At 43.3% G+C, this 21748-nt stretch overlaps 1 protein-coding gene across 1 annotated transcript in view; it reads right to left on the minus strand.

The window, feature by feature from the left end:
• Positions 1–21748, minus strand: part of ppp1cb (protein phosphatase 1, catalytic subunit, beta isozyme) — a 106206-nt gene that overhangs the window by 45210 nt on the left and 39248 nt on the right. The window contains exon 2 of the mRNA XM_067985134.1: positions 877–1008. Within this exon, the coding sequence (XP_067841235.1) occupies positions 877–1008 (132 nt within the window). The remainder of the gene's footprint in view (positions 1–876; positions 1009–21748) is intronic.

Consider the following 21748-nt stretch of genomic DNA (forward strand, 5'->3'; position numbering starts at 1 on the left):
TTGCTGCAACAGATGTTACTGCACTGGCTGCAACAAAAATTCAATGTAACAAAGGCTATCTAGGAATTTGAAAACATTTATTAAAGTACCAGTGCCACTTGGAATTCCTCAACTACAAGGTAGGCCAACAATTTCCTCCTAGGCCTCTGTCCCCTCTTAATCAGGAGATGCATGAGAGCCATCTTGGTTCACTTTCCCTCATATTTCACCCATTCCAATCTTCTTTCTTGGGGAGGGGGCTGGGAATGTGCTTTCCCTTTATGTGCCCTCTTTCCTGGATGATGAAACCAACTATGTAGAAAGAGAAAGTCACCAACAAACTGATGGCTGCTTTTAACTGTCAATTTTAAAATATACACCTCAAGAACACTGGGTAATTAAGGTATTTCTAACTGCACTTTCACTCCCCCTTTTGGCACAAAGGCCTTACCTATCCAGATTTCTGGAGGTGATGCCATATATTCTTACAAGAGCATTTTTGCTCTCCAAGGTAATGGGTGTAAATCCTTGGGGAAATTCCACTTTTTGCACTCAATAACATCAAGTATTGCCAGGTCTAGTACAGCACGAGTCAAATATAGCACAAAGCTCGCTTTCACTAGGGCATAATAATGTGCCTTAACTCCAGCCTCAGAGGATTATTGCCTGCTCTCCCAATGGGATATTTCCATTTTGCATACTAACCATTCATATGACCTCTGAGAAACTGCTGATTTTCACTGAACTGTGGACAGTTTTGTGTATAGATCTGTATCTACTGGGAAACTAGCCAAATTCATTTGACATGAGAGTTAGATTCAAAGCTAGGCCTTGAACCTATTTGTTGATGGTAATGCAGTGATCTAAGGTCCAAAGTAACAGCAAGTGTCTCCTTACCACAGATCTTTAATGGCGCCTCCAATTCCAAGAGGATAGGTTGGCTGAGAAAGATCTCTCTTGACTTTATACACAGACCTCGTACTTCAGCCTCGGTCATCTGTACAATTTTTCCAGGGCGGCATCCTCGCACTGAAAGAGCAAAAAAAATAAATAATGGAATCAGAATTTTACAGCATTGAGGAAACCATTCAGCTGATCGCCTTGCAACACCTCTCAAAGATCTATCGACTCAGTCTCATTTCCCCTGCCCTTTCCCCATACCCTGTTCAAATTTTTTATTTTTCAAATACTTACTCACTTCACTTTTAAAAGCTCTTATGGATTCTGCTTCCACTAATGTTGCGGGTACAACCCTCCATTTAAAAAAATTGTTCTATCTTCTAAATTTGTTCTTTTTATGATGGTCTTAAATTCATGCCTTCTAGTCTGATTCACTTACCAGTGGAAATCTATTTACCTAATCAAAGCCTTTCAAATTTGAACACCTTCAGATCTACTCTTAAACTTCTGTTCTAGTGAAAAGAGCCCCAGTTTCCCTAATCTCTCATAGCAAAGATGTGAGGTTTTAGTTATCATTTTAGTCAATCTCTCCTACACACTCCCCATGGCCTCAACAACCTTCCTAATGCAGGGTTCCCAAAACTTGATGCAATATTCTAACTGTGGCCTAACAAACAATGTGTATAGTTTAACATTACCTCTGCTTTTGTATTCCATGCCCCTGTTTTATACAAACCACGATCCCATAATTTTCTTTTAAAAACAGCTTTGCCCTCCCACTTTTATATCGTGGCAACTTCAGTACTTTGAAAACATACACACTTTCCATTTACCAACTGTATTTTTCAATTCCTTAGACACTTCTTACCCCACCCCCCACCCCACCACAAAAACACATGCAGGACAGAGCAATGGGTATCACTCCTCCCAATGCCACGTCACAGTAGCATTCATACAATCCCACGATTTACAGTGGAGACAGCTGTACGTAATAACTGCTTTTACCATTTACCATACATTAAAGTAGTTACTGACAGTGTAATTATATATACACACACACAAATATATATAATTATGTAAATAACATATGGCAATACATGACTGGTGCCATATCAATTTGAAAGGCAACTTAAAAGCACTACGCAGTACAGGAGTTGCTGTGAAGCTTCCTCCTCATGAATGAACATACTGTATCATCTATATTTGAGTTGTTTTGCACATTATGTTTTCCTCTCAGTTTTCCCCTTTATTTTTTTTAGTCGCCCAACCCACATCCTCCCTACAGCCAAGGAAGGGGGGAAGTGAAGTGTTTTCTAGGTCAGTTAAGTTTGCTGAATAGTGTCTATCCTTATAACAATATTGCCTTTTAAAAATACCAGATCACAAGTTCCTGATCTTAACTGTACATTAAGGATGATGCACAGCACAGGCCAGAGCCTTCCTCATGGAACAAGAAAGAATTTCACCCAGGATACTTATGTACCTGGCACCGATCAAGCATAGAATCAGCAAAGGCCTTGGAATAATTCCCCTTCTTAGAGAAAAAGTCTAGGGGAAATTATTGTTATCGTTAGCACTCCCCTGTTTTTTTAAGTAGAAGAAAAAAAATCAACCTCCTTATCTTTATTTGCCTTTTTGTTTTTGAAAACACCAATTTTTTTCCTGTGGGCATGGCAAGTGGGCTCTCCCTCACTCCTAGACCACGCCAGTGACACCAACAGGCAACTTCCCAGAGCATCTCCATTTAAAAATCCTGGAAGCTCAACTTCAAACCAGCCAGAGGGCTGCTCTAAACCCATCCAAATGTCAGAAATCACACCTCCTGCATGGGTTTCTGGGGCAAGATTGCTTCTGAAGAGCCCCAAGGGTGGTTTCAAATCATCCCCAACTGTTTGAAACGAAGCTACTCTGGGTTGCACGGAGCAGTCCTCTATAAGCGACATCACTGGAGCGACCTAGAAGTGAGGGAGACCTTACTCAAGGGCCAACATGCCAGTAGGACAATCTATCGCGTTAAAAAGAGGCAAATAAATTTCAAGTTTATCTTTCTCTTGTTTAAAAAAAGGGGTGTACTGCTGATCAAATTAAACCTTCTGGTCAGCAGAAAGTTTAAAAATCTTAGTTTGCAAATATGATCTTAGTCAGATTCACAAAAAAAATTAAATGCATTTAGAATGAAATATCAACATTGCTGGGAAACAAAGTACTTCTGCCTCAGAGGAGGGAACACTGCTCATGTACTGCACATCTCAGCAACTAGAACGGTGGTACATTTTTGGTATTTTAGTTATAGTACGGATTTTCCAAAATGCTGATTGGATTTACACTCAAACGATAATATTGTGCATTCCAGTCATTTAAGAGTTTCCCATTGCTTCATAGAAATCATTATTAGAAGGACCTTGCATAAAGCCCAGATGACATTCTCCACAACCAACATGTTCAGGGTATCCCCAAAAAACAGAGACCTGTTGGCTAATGGATGCACTCTACAAAATAAACATTTCCCTTTTATTAGTTGTCGGTCCATCCCTCCACCTTCGGTAATTTGTTGCGCTCCCTTTATGATTAATTATAGAGGTCAATAATTCATACAATGCACTCAGGTGGCATCACTGATTTTGTTTTGGAGATATGAAGTAAACTCTCTATATAAATGCCATTTTGGAAATTCAAAGTATGACTATTTGTTTTTATTGAGTGTAGATGAACTTCGACACTAAGTGTTAGTTAAGCTCAGTGGTAGCACTTTTGCCTCGGAGTCAGAAGGTTGTGGGTTCAGCTCCCAGTGGAGACTTGAGCACATAATCTGAGCTGGCACTTCTGTGCAGTACTGAGGGAGTGCTGCACTGCCCAAGGTGCCATCTTTCGGAAGAGACGTTAAACCCTGACTGCCATCTCAGATTGACGTAAAAGATCCCATGGCATTATTCGAAGAGCAGAGGAGTTCTCCCCAGTGTTCCTGGCCGATATTTATCCCTCAACCAACATCACACACAGATTATCTGGTCATTATCTCATTACTGTTTGTGGGACCTTGCTGTGCGCAAAATTGGCTGCTGCGTTTCCTACATTACAACGGTGACTACACTTCAAAAGAACTTCATTGGTTCTAAAGTGCTTTAAAATTCCTGAGGATGTGAAAGGAGTCATATAAATGCAAGTTCTTTCTTTTCTCAGAATTAGAAGGTTGTGTTGTGTGTTCAAACTCCATTCCAGGACTTAAGCATGCAATCTTGGCTGACACTTTAAGGTAGTACTAAAGGAGTGTTGCATTGATGGAGGTGCTGTCTTTTGGATGAGATGTCACACCGAGGTCCTGTCTGCCTGCTCAGGTGGATGTAAAAGATCCCGTGCAGGGGAGCTCTCCCAATGTACTAGCAATATTCACCTTTCAACTAACATGAACAGTAACATTCATTTCATTTGCTGTTTTTGGCACCTTGCTGTGCACAAAGTGACTACAGCATTTGCCTACACAAGTAACTATGCCTCAAGAGTAATTCATTGGTTGTGAAGCTTTTTGGGATGTCCCAAGAATGTGAAAGGCGCTCTATAAATGCAGGTTCATTCTTTCTTACCCTTCAACAGATGTAACTTAATGGATTCTTGCAAGGAGAAATTCCACGCAGCAGATCAGTGATAGACAATCAGTACAGACACATGGGGGGTGACTTTAGGAGGCAATTGCAGGTGCGTTGGGGGGAGGGGGGCTCCGAAAATCCTGGAAATCCCGTTCGAGTTCAGAAGCCGGCTCCAACCCGCCAACTTCAGAGTTTCCCAGGGACCCACCTGTGCGCTCGTGGGCGACCCGAAAACGGAAGTCCCGCCAGATGACAGTTAAAGAGCCAAAGAGTAAACACTTAAAAAAAAATTTTAAACTTACCTGGGCAGGTTACCCACCGCTTCTGATTCACACCTGTGAAGGGCCGGATCAGGGAGAAAGAAACTAAATAAAAAACCATGAAAGGAAGTGAAAACACGAAATGAACCTACCTTTGCACCCTGCTCCGATGTCCCCCACTCTGATGTTCTCCTCTTCACCTCCTCCCCCCGGGTCTTCCAGTCCAGCACCAGATCTTCCATTTCCTGCTCCCCCACCCCCGGTCTTCCAGTCCATGCTGGATGACGTCTCACACTCTCTCTCTCTCTCTCTCTCTCTCACACCCCGCGTTACAGCTCCTGATGGCAGCCAGCCTGTCAATCAGGCTATCTGCCGGGCATGAAACCCAGAGAGGACGTTAATCATCACCAATCAACGTGATCACGTGGAAACACGACCATGAGGGGTTTGCCACACGCCACCACCCCCCCAACCTGCCACCATTGTAAAATCGAGCCCATGGATCCTCACTGGCAAACTACTGATTTTGGTCACGCTGTCAAAGGGCGGGAAGAAGGGGAGAGAGACAGATGAAAATGTGAATCACGAGTGACCTTGGCCTGTGACCTTCCACCTCCCAGCATGCCGGCTGTGGAGGAGCAAAGCAAGAGCCCACTGCTTGCCTTTTTCCTCAGCAGGGAATAGGATGCACCATTTAATGTTATTAAAAACATATTGACGATTTTAAGAGTCATCTATACTGGTCTAAATTAAATGTGATTGTACAGCATAAAGACAGCAGGAGAAGGATGAAAAAAAAAGTTAATGATGCAACTCATAGAAGCACCAGATGTTAACTTGGTTTCATGGCTTTGAAATCAAGGTTATTGCCTCAACACTTTCAAAGAGAACAACACTTTGGATGGTGATGAGTTGGGGGGTGAGGAGAAAGAGAGAAAAAGTATAAATGGCAGTCTCTAACAGGCTGCTTTTGCATTCCAAAAATTGGATTTTTTTTTCTTCAGGGATCAGAGAAATAGAAGAGTTTATGAAGGATGGGAGAAGGCATCAAGTCTTCCTTTTACAAACAAAATAAAATGTTGTTTTTAGTACAGGTCCTAGATGCATCAGCCATGACAGATGTCATGTGCTGCATCTCATAAATGATGTAATGTCATCTACAGTACTACATGCAGGTCAAACTTTAAAGGGATGCCAAGGCCCTTTTGGAAATATTCTCCAGGAAAACTATCAGGTTGTGTCCCATTATTGTTGAAGCAGCACTTATGATGGAATAGTTCCAGGGTAAACATCCCCATTCTAATGCAATCTGCCGCATTTCAATTCTCTGATGGTCCCTGGGGTATTTATGTACTAGCCACAATGTCAAGTTGAGTCTCATAACTATTAAGGTATTCAGTAGAAATTAGTCACCATTGCCCCACTCCCAGCAGAGCTGTGATTGTTACTTTCTAAAGCTACACAGAGAAATTGGACAGGGTCATGGGAAGGTGGGGGTGGGGGGGGGGGGTGGAGGAAAGAGAAAGAAACAAAGATATGATCAGAAGAGAAATTTATATTAACGATTTGGGCTCAGGAATCGGAATTACAATTTCAAACTTTGTGGACTACACCAAATTGGGGGGTGTAGTTAATAGAGAGGAAGAATGCATCAAAATGCAGAATGGGTGTGTAATTGGCAAATGAATTTCAATATAGATAACATAGGAACAGGAGTAGGCCATTCAGCCCCTCGTGCCTGCTCCACCATTTGATAAATGTAAGGAATCTTACAACACCAGGTTATAGTCCAACAGTTTTATTTGAAAATCACAAGCTTTCGGAGGCTTTCTCCTTAGTCAGGTGAGTGTCGGATTCCTTGAAAATTACCGCATATATAGGGCAGCATTTTAGCACCCGCTATCGGGTGCGTTCCTGGCGGGGGGCCCCCGAAAATCGTGAAATCCCGGAGCCCGCCTCAAACCCGCGCACTTCCAGGTTCCCCGCTGACGTGTCGGCGTGCGCGCGCAGGCTGGTGGGAATCCCGCAGGCAATTAAAGCCAGCGGGATGCCACTTGAAAGTATTTAGTTGGCTTGTTCAGGTCATTAACTGACCTGATTAAGGGATTATGTGAGGAGGGGTGGGATTTTAGAGCAAACTGGGACTGTTTCCCACACTGGTGGAAAACACTCCCAGTTCAAATGGACCTGTTGCAGCTATCAGCCTGTGGCAGCTGCAAAGGTCCATTTGACAGGTTGGGGGGGGGGGTGGGGGAGACCCTCACTCATTGCAGGAGGCCACTCTGTCACTTGGGACAAAGTTTGGCCTCCACCACCCTCCTCCTGACAATCAAAGTCACCAACTTGCACACTTACCCCGGGGTCCAGAGACATGTACCTACCTTGCAGACCCCCTCAGATGTACATCTTCCGGATGGGGGCCGCCGTAGCTGCAGTCATGACCTCCTCGAAGGGCGAACAGCATCACCAGCCTCGCCATCCACCTCTGACACGTGGAGCTCCACAACAGAGTGCTGTGACACATCCACCTGCACAGCAGAAGGGAGGGCTACCGCAGAGAGAGAGATGCGTCACAGAGGGCACTACCCTCGCCACAGGGTCCACAGACCAAGGCTCAGCTTCCTGGACCTCTGAGCAGCAGTGCACACGGAGGCTCAGAGTCACTCGACATGCAGTCGTGGACATCTGCAGCCTCCTTCATGCCAAGCTGCTCCCGAGCACCATCTTCTTACCTGTTGCTGTCAAAGTCACCACTGCCCTCAACAACCTCTCCTCCGCATCCTTCCAGGGTGCAACCGGGGACATCGCCGACGTCTCTCAGCTGTCTGCACAAAAGAGCCCTGCAAATACACCTACACCCACTCTGCAGTGACACAATGGATGGCATCAATTGTGGATCTTCATAGTGATCCTCAGGAAAGGGCATTATTGCACAGACCAGACAAGATTCGCGAAGACGTTGCAGTAGTGGTGCCAATATAATATGTAATGTGAGTTGGTCAGAAATTCAATATAAGTAACAACCATGACAAACCCTCAAACACCCTTGTGCATCCCCTTCATGCTCACGACACATTTGCCTTACGCTGCCTACTGCACATATGTGATGCATGCCCTGTGGCTGCAGCACAGGTAGTGGCAGGTTGAGTGAGGCTGACTGTGAAAGAGATGCATGAGAGGGTGAGTACGAGATAGAGCCATGAGATTGTATGAGGATTGGGTTGAGTGGTAGTGGCGGGATGAGTACTGGCAAGGTGAGTAGGTGCAGGTAAGATGAGGATGAGGTTTGAGTGGGTATGAGGGGTGATGTGACAGAGTAGTGTTGGCAGTGCAGAAGGAGATGTGGGGTGGGGGCGGTGATGTGGCAGACGGAATGTGGGGGATAGAGTAAGTGTACTCACTTTGGCTGACCTACTGAGGTCATTGGAGCGGCTCCTGCACTGTATGCAGGTGGGCGATATGTTGGTGGTGCAGGTGACCTCCTCTGCCACCTCGAGCCAGGCCTTCCTGGTGGCAGAGGCAGGCCGCTTCCTCCCGCCCGCCGGGAGGAAGATCTCTGTCCTCCCCCTCCTCCTCACCCCATGTATTGATACCTGGAGTGAGGCATCATTAAACTGGGAGCAGCCTTCCCCCTGGGCTGCTCCATGCTGTGATTTTTTTCTGTTTGTTGCAGCATCTGTCAGTGGAGGACTGCCCCTTTAAATAGAGCTCCTCCAGCTGACAGATCTTACTGCGCATGCGCAGTCCGCCCGACGCGCAGATCAGCAGTGGGGAACCCGGAGGAGCAGGTAAGTGGATCCAATTAGTGGATTGGATGCTACAATCGCGCGGGAAGCTGACTAATTTCACCGGGCGCGTTACCCACGCGCCTGATAACCCTCCCGCCGAGGGTTATCAGGCGCGTGGGTAACGCGCCCTGCTAACATCGGGCCCATAGTCACAGAACAATGCCTGGTGATTACATATAATCTTTCCAACTGCCCGTTATCAAGGCAATCAAAGGAATTGAATAGTGTTCAGACAGAGAAACATTAGAAACTGTCTGAACACTATTTAATACCTTTGATTGCCTTGATAACGGGCAGTTGGAAAGATTATATGTAATCACCAGGCATTGTTCTGTGACTATATATGTGGTAATTTTCAAGGAATCCGACACTCACCTGACGAAGGAGAAAGCCTCCGGAAGCTTGTGATTTTCAAATAAAACTGTTGGACTATAACCTAAGGGGGCCTCATACTGCTTGGATAATAGTCTAATTGGGATAGAGAAGCAAAGGGATCGCGGGGTACAGGTAGACAAATCACTAAAAGTAGTGATGCAGGTTAATAAGACCATAAAAAAGGCAAACCAAACAATGGGGTTCATCTCTAGAGCGATAGATTTGAAAAGCAGAGAAATTATGTTATACTTGTATAGAACCTTGGTTAGACCATACTTGGAGTATTGCGCACAGTTCTGGTCTCCATATTATAGAAAGTATAATATGGAGACCAGAACTGTATTGGAAAAGGTACAAAAAGATTCTCAAGGATGATACCAGAACTGAGAGGATATACTTATCAGGAAAGGCTGAACAGGGTGGGGATCTTTTCTCTAGAAAAAAGGCTGAGGGATGATCTGATAAAGGTCTTTAAGATAATGAAAGGATTTGATAGGGTAGACGTAGAGAAAATATTTCCACTTGTGTGGGAGTCCAAAACTAGAGGTCATAAATGTAAGATAGTCACTAATAAATCCAATAAGAAATTCAGGAGAGACCACTTTACCCAAAGAATGGTAAGAATGTGGAACACACTACCACAAGAGTTGAGGTAAATAGCATGGATGCATTTAAGGGGAAACTAGATAAGCACAAGGGAGTTTGGAATAGAAGGTTGCGCTGATAGGGTTAGATAAAGTAGAGAGGGAGGGAGGGAGGGAGCAGGCCCTTATGGAGCATGAACACTGGCATAGACCAGTTGGGCCGAATGGCCTCTTTTTGTGCTGTAGACTCGATATAACGATGTAAATTCCCCAAATGTATCACAATTTGAACGTATGCCTTTTAGTAGCTGAAATAACATCAAGCAGAGCTATTCACAGCTGAACACATGACACCAATTTCTATAGGCTTACTTCTGTCTAATAAGGAGGCAAACCTCAACAGCAACAGATCCTACGCTGACCATCTTCCAACAAGCTCAGCAATATTAGAAATAACAGTTTTTATTTAGAGTTCTGATAGAAAGTTATCTGTAGTTAGCAAACACAGTATGTAACTGAGCCACACAAACAAGCTCCCAGGTTAATCCCACAGTGATGTGTTAGCTGATCTGAGGTGGCAGTTATGGTACTACAATTGACCTCCACAGGCAAGAGGTGAGGGAGAGGCGAGCGTAAAGAGAGAGCAGCCAATGCCCTTGGAACCGGAGTGTTCTTCAGCATCTTCAGGAAAGGAGGAGAAATTAATTGGGGCACAGAGAAGAGGAAAGAGGTGAAGTTACGATTCATGAATAGTTACTGAAAGTTCCTGAAATCTGTACACTTTTGTGTCACAAGAAAATATGGACTTGCCGAACTTGTCTCAGGACCAGGTAGTAAATTTATTGTACAAACATATATTTGCTTAAACCCAGTGTAGATGGTTCCTTATATCCCCAAACTGGTTATCTGAGTTCGAAACTGGGCAATTTATATTAAAACAAACACACACATCATATTGATAGAATGTCAGCAATTGAGATTAATGACCATGTTTGATAAACTGCAATATTTCTGGATTAGCCACCTTTTTCTCTTTTTTTAGAAAGTGGATAATTAACCTTTTACTGGTGGTGGATTCTCTGCTAGTTGGTTGACAAAAAGCTAGGCGTGCCATATTGCCACAAAACAATGCTCCTCCACAGTCACAGTGTCAAGATATTTCCAGGTCATCATGAATCAAACTCCATCTTTGTGTTAAAAATGACATTTCACATTAAAATTGAAATCTTGCGTTAAAACATTAGGTTGAAAAATAGAAACCGAGAAAGGGATGGCAATGTGGAGAAAATGCAGACTCCATTCTGCCCTTTAATCAAACTTCCAATTATATTACTAAATTGCAAATGGAGAGGCAAAAAAAGACACTCCCCATTTTAGAATGAGTCAAGTTTAGAATTAGACTAAGTTGTAGCAAAAAAAGCACCTGGGCTCATAGCCTTTTCTTACACTGCTAATGCGCAAGGAGGCCTATTTCAAAAGGTTTCAGTACACAGGTCAGCAGATTTAAATCTTAATTGATTGTGAAGAGTTGCCAAAAAGGTTTACTTGAGAATCGACTCTCTTCACTTCCCCAAAGTGTGTCTGCTGCAGGGACATCTGTCCTCTCATTTCAATTTCATAATATTTAAAAATATTGACAAACAGCCAAACACAGCAGACAATTTGGTACTTGGCTCCAGCTGCCACTATAGCATGAAAAAGGGAAACCCCTATTTCATAGGTCACATTTTATCTTTCTGAATTGCATTCTGTAGTTTGCAACTTAGTCTTCACATATGAAGGAAGAAATTCCACCGCTCAATTAACCAGTATCTCATTTATGCTGCAGAGCCAGGTTAGGATGCAAGTCCAAACATTTGGAATTCCTTTTGCTGGTTGATGAAGCCACTGCTTTAAGACACAGAATGGTTTCACCAAAAGGGGAGGGAAAAGAAAAAATTCCCAACAGTCCTCCTGCCTTCGCCAATTCAAGAATGCGACAGGGAAAAAGAGATGTGCTAGAGCGGCTCCTTAGGCCGCTCCAGCACATCTGGCAACCAGTTCCAAGCAGTAGTGGCCGAACACGTTACTAAACCCCTGCAGCCCAGCCACAGCTAGTGCACAGGTCAGGGAAGGAAGAAAAATGAGGAGTGGCAGTTAAGAATTGGAAGGAAATAAAACAAACAAAATTTAAACACCAGACCAAAGAAGGGTGAACATTACATGTGTCTTTTTTGGGTTCACTACAGATTTGAATACACTGCATGAAAGGGTGGTGGAAGCTGATTCAGTGATAACTTTCAAAAGGGAATTGGATAAATACTTGAAGGGGAAAAATTTGCAGGGCCACGGGGAAAGGGCAGGGGTAATTGGATCACTCTTTCAGAGCTGGCACAGGCACAACAGGCCGAATGGCCTCCTTCAGTGTTGTCATTTTATAATTCTATACTGATTGTAACTTCTACTGGTCCACAAAATACCAATGAATATTTTATAAAAAACTCAAAATGTATTCCAAAATACTGCCAATCTTAATTGATGTGGAAAGACAAAAAATGCAGGACTGAAAATGTTCTAATCCCAGCACAATGCCTGTCCTGAGGCAAATCACTATTCTAGAAGATTAAGATCATGTTTCAAAGAGGAAGCAATATTTATTATTAAATGGCCATTTCATTATTAATTTTGCAATATTGATGTGGACACCTGATACATCATCACTTGGCTGAGTTTTGTCAATAGCCCAATGATAGGTGTTGTCTATTTGCCAAGATAGAAGCGGAACAAATCCAGAGAGGCTTCACAGATCTTCAATTTAAATTTACCAAGCTTTATAGAGGTCTTTTTCTCAACTCTTGCAAAGGCTTCAGCCCTGACACTATCATAAAACTGATGATATTCAACGGTAGCATGTCCATCTGTAGTCCATTAATTCGTTGTTTATTCAGGGAAAGGGAATAGGTGAAGGGAGGGGAAAATAAGAAAAATAACCTACAATGTGAGAGGGCTTACCCTGGCTGCTTTATCCCCTGACAAACATTTATCTCCCCTAAACATATGTATTGGTTGTAAGAAAGATTTCAAGTAAAAAATACCACAAATATGAAGACGTTCCCTTTAAGTGTAAAGGTAAAAAATTTCAAAAATCATTTATGTACATAATGTATTCACACCACTCAACTTGTTAAAAATCTTGCCTCTCCCAATGTGTGCAAAAATCCTGCACCACGAGGATACCTCTACATAATGGGCTTCAGTATTCAGACTTTTATCATTTAGAAGTTAAATCTTGGTCATGCTTTGCAACAGATGTAATTGGCTTAAGTAAATTGGAGTGTGCAGTAAGCACAAATGTTTTGTAATAATTTCAAATGTTGATTATTGAGAGCATATTAAAAAAAAAACTTTCCGCAAAGTACATTGAGCATCTTCCCACCACCTCACCCAACAAATTCAAATTTATTGTAAATACTGTAACAAGACTCTCCACCATTTCAATTGGCATATTTCCAAGCTCCATTTCATACCATTCCAGCCATTTCATCTCACCCATTTTATTCAATTCAGTCTACAATCAGTCAAAGGTTCAGATTATAAACAGGACCATCTTTCTGGCTCTGGTCTCCAGCAACCCTACAGCACAGCACACAACATATTAGTGACAGGCTGAGAGAATCTCACTTTATGGTACAGGCACTATGTTTTTTTAAATTTTCAATATGGTGCTCAAAATAACTCAATTCAGCAAAAGTCTATACATGGGCAGTCAACAACAAATCTGATTCTGCTAGGAAAAAATGCATTGGGAAACATGACTTTTCGCAGTTCATGGCAATCATAGACTGGTTCCAGCACAGAAGGAGGCCATTCCGCCCATCAAGCCCCTGTCGGCTCTTTACAAGAGCTATCCAGTTAGTCCCATTCCCCTGTTCTTTCCCCGTAGCCCTGCAAATTTTTTCCCTTCAAGTATTTATCCAATACCTTTTTGAAAGCCACTACTGAATGTGCTTCCACCACCCGCTCAGGCAGTACATTCCAGATCATAACTACTCGCTGCGTAAAAAAGATTTTCCTCACGTCGCCTTTGGTTCTTTTGCCAATCACCTTAAATCTGTGCCCTCTGGTTCTCAACCCTTCCACCAATGGGAACAATTTCTCTTTATTTACTTTAACCAAACCCTTCATGATTTTGAACACTTCTATCAAATCTTCTCAATCTTTTCTGCTCTAAGGAGCTTCTCCAGTCTATCCACGTAACTGAAGTCCCTCATCCCTGGAACCATCTGTAAATCTTTTCTGCACCCTCTCTAAGGCCTTCACATCCTTCCTAAAGTGCAGTGCCCAAAATTGGACACAATATTCCAGTTGTGGCCAAACCAGTGTTTTATAAAGGTTCACCATAACTTTCTTGTTTTTGTACTCAATGCCTCTATTTATAAACCCCAGGTCAACATCTGATAAATTCAGAGTACATTGGCATAGTGTCATAAGGTCAAGCTTTCAGCCAAAAACACACTTCAAGCCTTAGTCATTGGATCTCTAAAATAGAGGATGCACATTTGAGCATTTGAGTTGAGAGAGCACCACTACAGCAGAAAGGTTAGCACTAGATGAATCACTAAAAACAGACTTTGTAGGCTCGTTTATCTGTTGTTCATGGGACAAGAGCACAGATTCATTTAAGGCTTAGTTTTATCTGGAAGACTAGAATGATTAATATATTTATAGTTATAAAGGAAAGTCAATCCTAATATTTAATTACCATTCCTGCAATATTATGGGTGGCACAAAATTGAAATCTTAACAAATGGCCAATAGGAAATGTCAATGCTAAAGGCTAAACCTAACATTCAATTCATCTAGAAGTACATAAGGAAGGAGTAACAAGGCAGTCCACTTTATAAATGGTTTATTATTTCAGTGCATTTACAAAAGCCATATATGGTAAAAGTTACTATTTATTGCATGTCAGATCCTTCAAGTGCAAAGCACAGTAATTTATAATTTTCTGACAAAACATTTGAAAATCGTTGAATCATCTCACTTGTATCATGGTCATGAAACGTCATTTGCAGCATCACGTCCCAATCCTTCTTGGGTTTATTCTCTCTCCATTAGACATCCCCATTCCAGATGACAGACAGGGACTGCAAATTGTTTTGTGGCCACCTATGCTATCTGCAACCGTTTGGCAAGAGGTACAACTCTTAAGTGGAGTGAGCAGAAAGGAATTTTGTACTGTTAATACATAGAATTAAAGACAATATGACCAAAAGAACTTGCATTTATATAATGCCTCATCTCTTCCTCAGGATGTTCCAAAGTACTTCATAAACAATTAATTATTTTTGAAGAACATTCACAGTTGTTATGTAGACAAAGACAGCACAATTCCACAAACAAATGAAGAAAGGACCAGATAATGTGGTTTCTTCATAGTGTTCATCAAGGCAGGCATGTTGGCCATGACACTGAGAACTCCCTCCTCATCTTCATATCTTTTAAGCCCACCTGAGCAGAGCAGACAGTGGAACCTTCGGTTTAAAGTTTCATTCAAAGCACAGCACCTACTTCACTGCAAAATTCCCTCAATAATCATCTGGAGTGCAAGATGTGCTCAAGTCGTGCAGTCGAGCGTGAACCTACAACCTACTGACTCGGAACAAAAAGTGATACAAACTGAGCCAAATAGACATCCTAACGTTTTTTTTAAAATTCCTCGAACTCCTGTTACCGTCATAAGTTCTGGAGTTTGAAAAATATTTCATTTTTGTGGCAGTAGCTATGAAACCCAGGAAACTCAGAACCTTATATTTTTTTAAAAAGCTCATCAACATAGCGCTGTTGTAAAAAGTAGAAAAATGTTTGTCCAACTAGTGTTGATGTTAAACACTGCATCTTTGCCTGTTTGATCTAGAAGAGTAAAACTGCAACTCAACCCCAAGTACACGCTTTAACCTCAATTGCAGGGGAGTACGCCTTATTATACCAGCATCAGATTTCCACTTCCAATGTTAGTCGTCCTTGTGACCTGAGTGAGAATTGTGGTAGTTTCATGTTTGGGCTCACGCAAGCTTATGCTGCCCAAACTCATTTCACTTAGTGTTACGTTTACCTTGTAGCAACCTGAACATCTATTGAGTGGCTCAGCCTGCCCACATAAGCTAGTGTACTTTTTTTTGGAAGGATTGATAGTTGTGATGCATGACTTTAAATCAACTGCATGTATGAAAATGTGCACCCACACAATTTTTTCCATATACCTGTGACACTGGTTACTGGAATCCAGTTAGCAATATGAACAGTAGCCCACAGAATCTGCGCATGACCGTCAGTCAATTTTGCAGAATTACTTCAAGTAATACCTCAAGACACCTACAGCAAAGAAATAAAGGAGCTTTCTTCATCAAATCGGGTTTGCATTTGAAGCCAGGGCGTAGAGCTAAAAGGGCAGCAAGGTTACCTGCTGTGGCCAATCCCCACTACAGGTACACTTTTCTTCTAACTTGGTGCAGCTGATAGCTGACTCACCTCTTCAGTCAGATGGCTATGGGTTCAAGACCCACTCGAGGACTTGAGCACCTAACCTGAAATTTTAGTGCAGCTTTATCAAAAGTACTGTCCATTAGATAGGGCAGAAACAAACCAAGGCACCATCTGCCTGATCCAGGGTTTCAGATGGATAGTAATAGGTTCCATTGCACTGTCTGAAAAGCAGGGAGTTTTATTTGTATAAGCACTGCGGGACACTTTTCTACATTAAAGGCGCTGCAAGATGTTGCTGCTTTTGTAATGGCCAGCATTCTTCCAGTAATTAACTGGTTATTTATTGCATTGCTGTTTCACAACCTTGCGTGTTAAATGACTGCCATGTTCACTACATAACAGTCACCGTAAATTAAACTGACTTATTGCATGTAAAGTGCTTTGGGGTATTTGAGGTGTGTGTGTGTGTGTGTGTGTGTGTGTGTGTGTGTGTGTGTGTGTGTGTGTGTGTTCGTTCAAAATTCTGGTATCAAGTCTGATCTTCATAGAAAGATAGGAATTGCTGGACGATAAAAGACCAAGGTCAATCTGGTTCGACTTCTACCATCTTGGTAGTGGCATGATACAATGATAATGGAGTTGCTGACTAATCATGCCAATTAATCTTCGGTATTTCTTTCAGTTGCTGTCTCTATTGAAATGAAAGCAAACAAAATATAAACAAATACAACATGTCTATTAATAGCTGTGTTTTGTGCTGTTGCAGTTATTTACTCATACAATGTGCTGACTCAATAAAGATTACAGTTTGTGCTGACTTCAGACTCTCACGGGCATTTACATGCAGTGGCTATTACCTTAGTTTATGATGGCTGTTTGTTGCTAAAGTTCTGCATTACTACATAGATTTCAATTGCAAGATCTCTGGGAAAGACCAAAAGATGGGAAACAGATGCCTGGCTTCCCGATAGCACTCAACAGCTGCCAGGTACAGTAGGATTCCACATGATCAAACCACAACCAAGCACAGATGTGGGGCAGGTTCTTAATCATATACTCACAACCGAACGCTAATTTTTTTTTAAAAACAGCATGCAGTCACCCATTCACTGCTTGTCCCCTCCACTGTTTACAGAAAGAACACTAAATAAAATTTAGCTTGGCTTCTGGGTGAAATCAAGTTTAAAAAGACTCCAGTGTCAACAGCAGCTGGGTTACAAATGGTAGATTGTCTGGGGTGGGCAAAAAGTGCAGTATCTCAAGATACTCACCAAGATACTTCCCACCAGGGAGGGAAAGAGAGAATTATATATTATTTATATAGCGTCTTTCATGACCTCAGGACGTCCCAAAGCTCTTTACAGCGAATGAAGTACTTATGAAGTGTAGTCACTGAAGTAATGTAGGAAAGGCAACAGCCAATTTACGCACAGCAAGGTCCCACACCTCCTGGTAGGATCATATATATTCGGTTCCAGCATCTGAGATAGGCAGAGAAGCCTCTTCTAGTTGCAAGTGTGGAATATCTAGTACCACACCTCAAGTAGCACAATGTTAGTCTGCCATGCATCCCAAAATAAACCAATGGGTTTAGAAACCATACTTTGCTCACCAAAGTCAAGATAATAGTACAGGCAAAAGGGTCAAGTTATTAGGTAACCACTAAATCTTATTTTCAACAGGATTCCTCTTGTGTGCATTCCTATATGATTTGGGTAGATTTTCTTTGCAGTGAAGAGAAAACAACACCAGAGGCTTTTTGGATCTATTCAAACTCAGAACAATATTAAATGATGGGGTGCATAATAAAAATAAGAACTCCCCTCAAGGATAAATCCCAGCAAATCAGGATGGATCAATTTGGCAGTCTTATCTTTAAAATGGAGATCTAAAAGTTCTTAACCAATTTTATTTTAGAATTTTAACACCATAAACTGCAGACCAGCAGAAATAGATAAATATCATGATAGTGACATCAGCAATTATATATCGTACATCAAGGAATGGTGCCAAATCAGATGAAAACAGTTTATATAATATTGTGAGGTGATGTCCTAGGAACGGAGGCATTCATCTTTCTGCGTAGACTCAGCTGGTTACATTTACATTCAAGATTAGAGAATTTTACTCATTACATTTATTTTTGACAGAGGATCTCAATGAGAAAGGTTAATCTTTCTTTTCAGATGCTGATGGACCTATGTATTTCCATTATTCTCTCTTTTTATTTCTGAATTCCATCATTCCCAGCTTTTCTTCTAATCCAATCACTATCTTCAAAGTGTGCAAGAAGCAAGATATCCAGATAGCAGTTAATGAATCCATGGTCACTGGCAATTCAGAAGTATACAAAGGTAAATTAGAATTTGAAATTTCAAGTTAACTAGTCTGTCTCCTATGGCATTACACAGGAGGAATCAAGACCATGGGCTCGACATTGCCAGGGCTGCGGGTTTGTGGTGGGGGCACTATTGGGCACGTGGGTAACGCGCCCGGCGAAATCAGTCTGCCCCGCGTGCGATCGCAGCCTAATTGGATCCACTTACCTGGTCTTCTGGGTTCCCCACTGCTGAGCTGCGCATCGGGCGGACTGCGCATACGCAGTAAGGTCTATCAACTGGAGGAGCTCTATTTAAAGGGGCAGTCCTCCACTGACTGATGCTGCAACAAAAAGGAAAAAAATATAGCATGGAGCAGCCCAGGGGGAAGGCTGTTCCCAGTTTAATGATGCCTCACTCCAGGTATCATTAGGTGGGGTGAGGAGGAGGGGGAGGACAGAGATCTTCCCCCCGGCGGGCGGGCGGAAGCGGCCTGCCTCTGCCACCAGGAAGGCCTGGCTGGAGGTGGCAGAGGAGGTCACCTGCATCACCAACATATCGCCCACCTGCATACAGTGCAGGAGGCGCTGCAATGACCCAAGTAGGTCAGCCAAAGTGAGTATACTTACTCTTTCCCCTACACTCCGTCTGCCACATCACCGTCCCCACCCCACATCTCCTTCTGCACTGCCAACACTACTCTGTCACATCACCCCTCACACCCACTCAAACCTCATCCTCATCTTACCTGCACTTACTCACCTCGCCAGTACTCATCCCACCACTACCACTCAACCCAATCCTCATACAATCTCATGGCTCTATCTCATACTCACCCTCTCATGCATCTCTTTCACAGTCAGCCGCACTCAACCTGCCACTACCTGTGCTGCAGCCACAGGGCATGCATCACATATGTGCAGTAGGAAGCGTAAGGCAAATGTGTTGTGAGCATGAAGGGAATGCACAAGGGTGTTTGAGGGTTTGTCATGGTTTTTACTTATATTGATTTATGACCAACTCATATCACATATTATATTGGCACCACTACTGCCACGTCTTTGCAAATCTTGTCTGGTTTGTGCAATAATGCCTTTTCCTGAGGATCACAATGAAGACCCACAACTGATGCCACCCATTGTGTCACTGTAGGGTGGGTGTAGGTGTATTTGCAGGGCTCTTTTGTGCAGATGACTGAGAGACGTCAGCGATGTCCCCGGTGGCACCCTGGAAGGATGCTGAGAAGTATTTGAGGGCAGTGGTGACTTGGACAGCGACAGGTAAGAAGATGGTGCTCGGGCCAGCCGGGAGCAGCTTGGCATGAAGGAGGCTGCAGATGTCCACGACTACATGTCGAGTGACTCTGAGCCTCCGTGTGCACTGCTGCTCAGAGGGGTCCAGGAAGCTGAGCCTCGGTCTGTGGACCCTGTGGCGAGGGTAGTGCCCCCTGCGACGCATCTCTCTCTGCGGTTGCCCTCCCTCCTGCTGTGCAGGTGGATGTGTCACAGCACTGTGGTGTGGAGCTCCATGTGTCAGAGGTGGACGGCTTGGCCGGCGAGACTGGTGATGCGGTTCGCCCTCCGAGGAGGTCATGATTGCAGCTACGGCGGCCCCCATCTGGAAGATGTACATCTGAGGGGGGCTGCAAGGTAGGTAAGTGCGGGGTAAGTGTGCAAGTTGGTGAATTTGATTGTCAGGAGGAGGGTGGTGGACAGAGTGGCCTCCTGCAATGAGTGAGGGTCTCTCCCCCACCCCCCCTTCCTGTCAAATGGACCTTTGCAGCTGCCACAGGCTGATAGCTGCAACGTGTCCATTTCAACTAGGACAGTTTCCCCCAGTATGGGAAACAGTCCCAGTTGTTTCTAAAATCCCACCCCTCCTGACATATTCCCTTAATCAGGTCTGTTAATGACCTGAAATAGCTAGATAAATATTGTTAAGTGGCACCCCGCGCGAGTCCCATATGCGGGGGCTGTGCGCGCACGTTAGCGCGTCTGTGAGGAACCTGGAAGTGGGCGGGTTGGAGCCGGGCTCCCGGCCCGCTCTGGGACTCCCCGATTTTCGGAGCCCCCCCCCCCCCCACCAGCGGGTGCTAAAATGGAGCCCCATGTGTCAAGCAGGATGGGAGGGATAATTAGATTCAAGTGGGCGGTAATGGGGAGCAGGGAGTAAACGGGAGAGAGGGAAGAGCAGTGGAGGAGGAGAGGGGGGAGGTGGAATGGGGTGGGAAGGGAGGACAGCAGGGATGGAAGGGGAAAAGAGAAGGCTGACAAATTCTCAGCAGTGTTGGGTTTAAAGTCTCTGTGGGGAGGGGTAGATTGCCCTTCCCTCTACCAGCCCTGGATTTTCTTCTCTACGATATTACAGGGAGAGGTCCCCTTTCTTCTTCCAGGGTTTGAATTTGCTTTCAGTGAAGGGGAGGGGGTTTGCAGGAAGCATCTCATCCATACACCTGGTTGCCCATTTCTTCTCAGCAGTCCTTCTAAAAGCTTTAAAATCTACACAATTTAAAAAAAAATAAAAATCACTCACCCCCAACAACTAGCACTTGGTCCTTAGCCACAGTAAATGCTGATTTCGTAAGAATGTTTTAAACGTACTTAAAGGGAAACCAGGGCCCTTACGGAAGGGTGGACTGGAGTGAGGACAGGGTCAATGGTGGCCATATTTTAATTACTGCCACTTTAGAGCAAGGATTACATAGGCAGGAGCACATTTAGGATAAATGTTACTATGCTTATAGTGACAAAGAGGAGCCAAATTGGCAGATTTCCCCTCAACTGACTCAGCTCCCAATTGTTGCTACAAATCAGGCATTAAGTGAAAAGGACAGAAGTTTCCTATAACGCTAACTATAATGACATGCAGAAACAAACAAAAACATAAGTTAAAACAGTGCTTAATATCAACATTTGGGATACAGGACAAGGAGATCTATTCAACCAAAATAGGAAATTATGAACTAATTGATTAAGGAAGTATTTGAAAATGTTTATAAAGGACAACAGGAGACTTATGGTGTGAAGGAAAGAGAGAAAGGAAGGGAAAAGGAAGGAAAGAGACACATTTTTATATAGCGCCTTTCACAACCTCAGGACGTCCCAAAGCGTTTTACAGCAATGAAGTACTTTTTTGAAATGTAGTCACTGTTGTAATGTAGGCAACGCGGCAGCCAATTTGCGCACAAGCAAGGTTCCACAAGCAGCAATGTGATAATGACCAGATACCTTTTTTTTAAAAAAAGTGATGTTTGTTGGTTGAGGGATAAATATTGGCCAAGACACCAGGGAGAGCTTTCCTGCTTTTCTTTGAATTAATGCCATGGGATCTTTTACGTCCACCTGAGCGCGCAGACAGTGCCTCGGTTTAACATTTCATTCAAAGCACAACACCTCAGACAGTGCAGCACTCCCTCAGTACTGCACTGGGGGTGTCAGCCTAGATTTTGTGCTCAAGTCTCTGGACTGGAACTTGAACCCACAGCCTTCTGACTCA

The sequence above is a fragment of the Heptranchias perlo genome, chromosome 5, assembly GCF_035084215.1.
Source record: "Heptranchias perlo isolate sHepPer1 chromosome 5, sHepPer1.hap1, whole genome shotgun sequence".
NCBI classification, from domain to species: Eukaryota; Metazoa; Chordata; class Chondrichthyes; order Hexanchiformes; family Hexanchidae; genus Heptranchias; species Heptranchias perlo.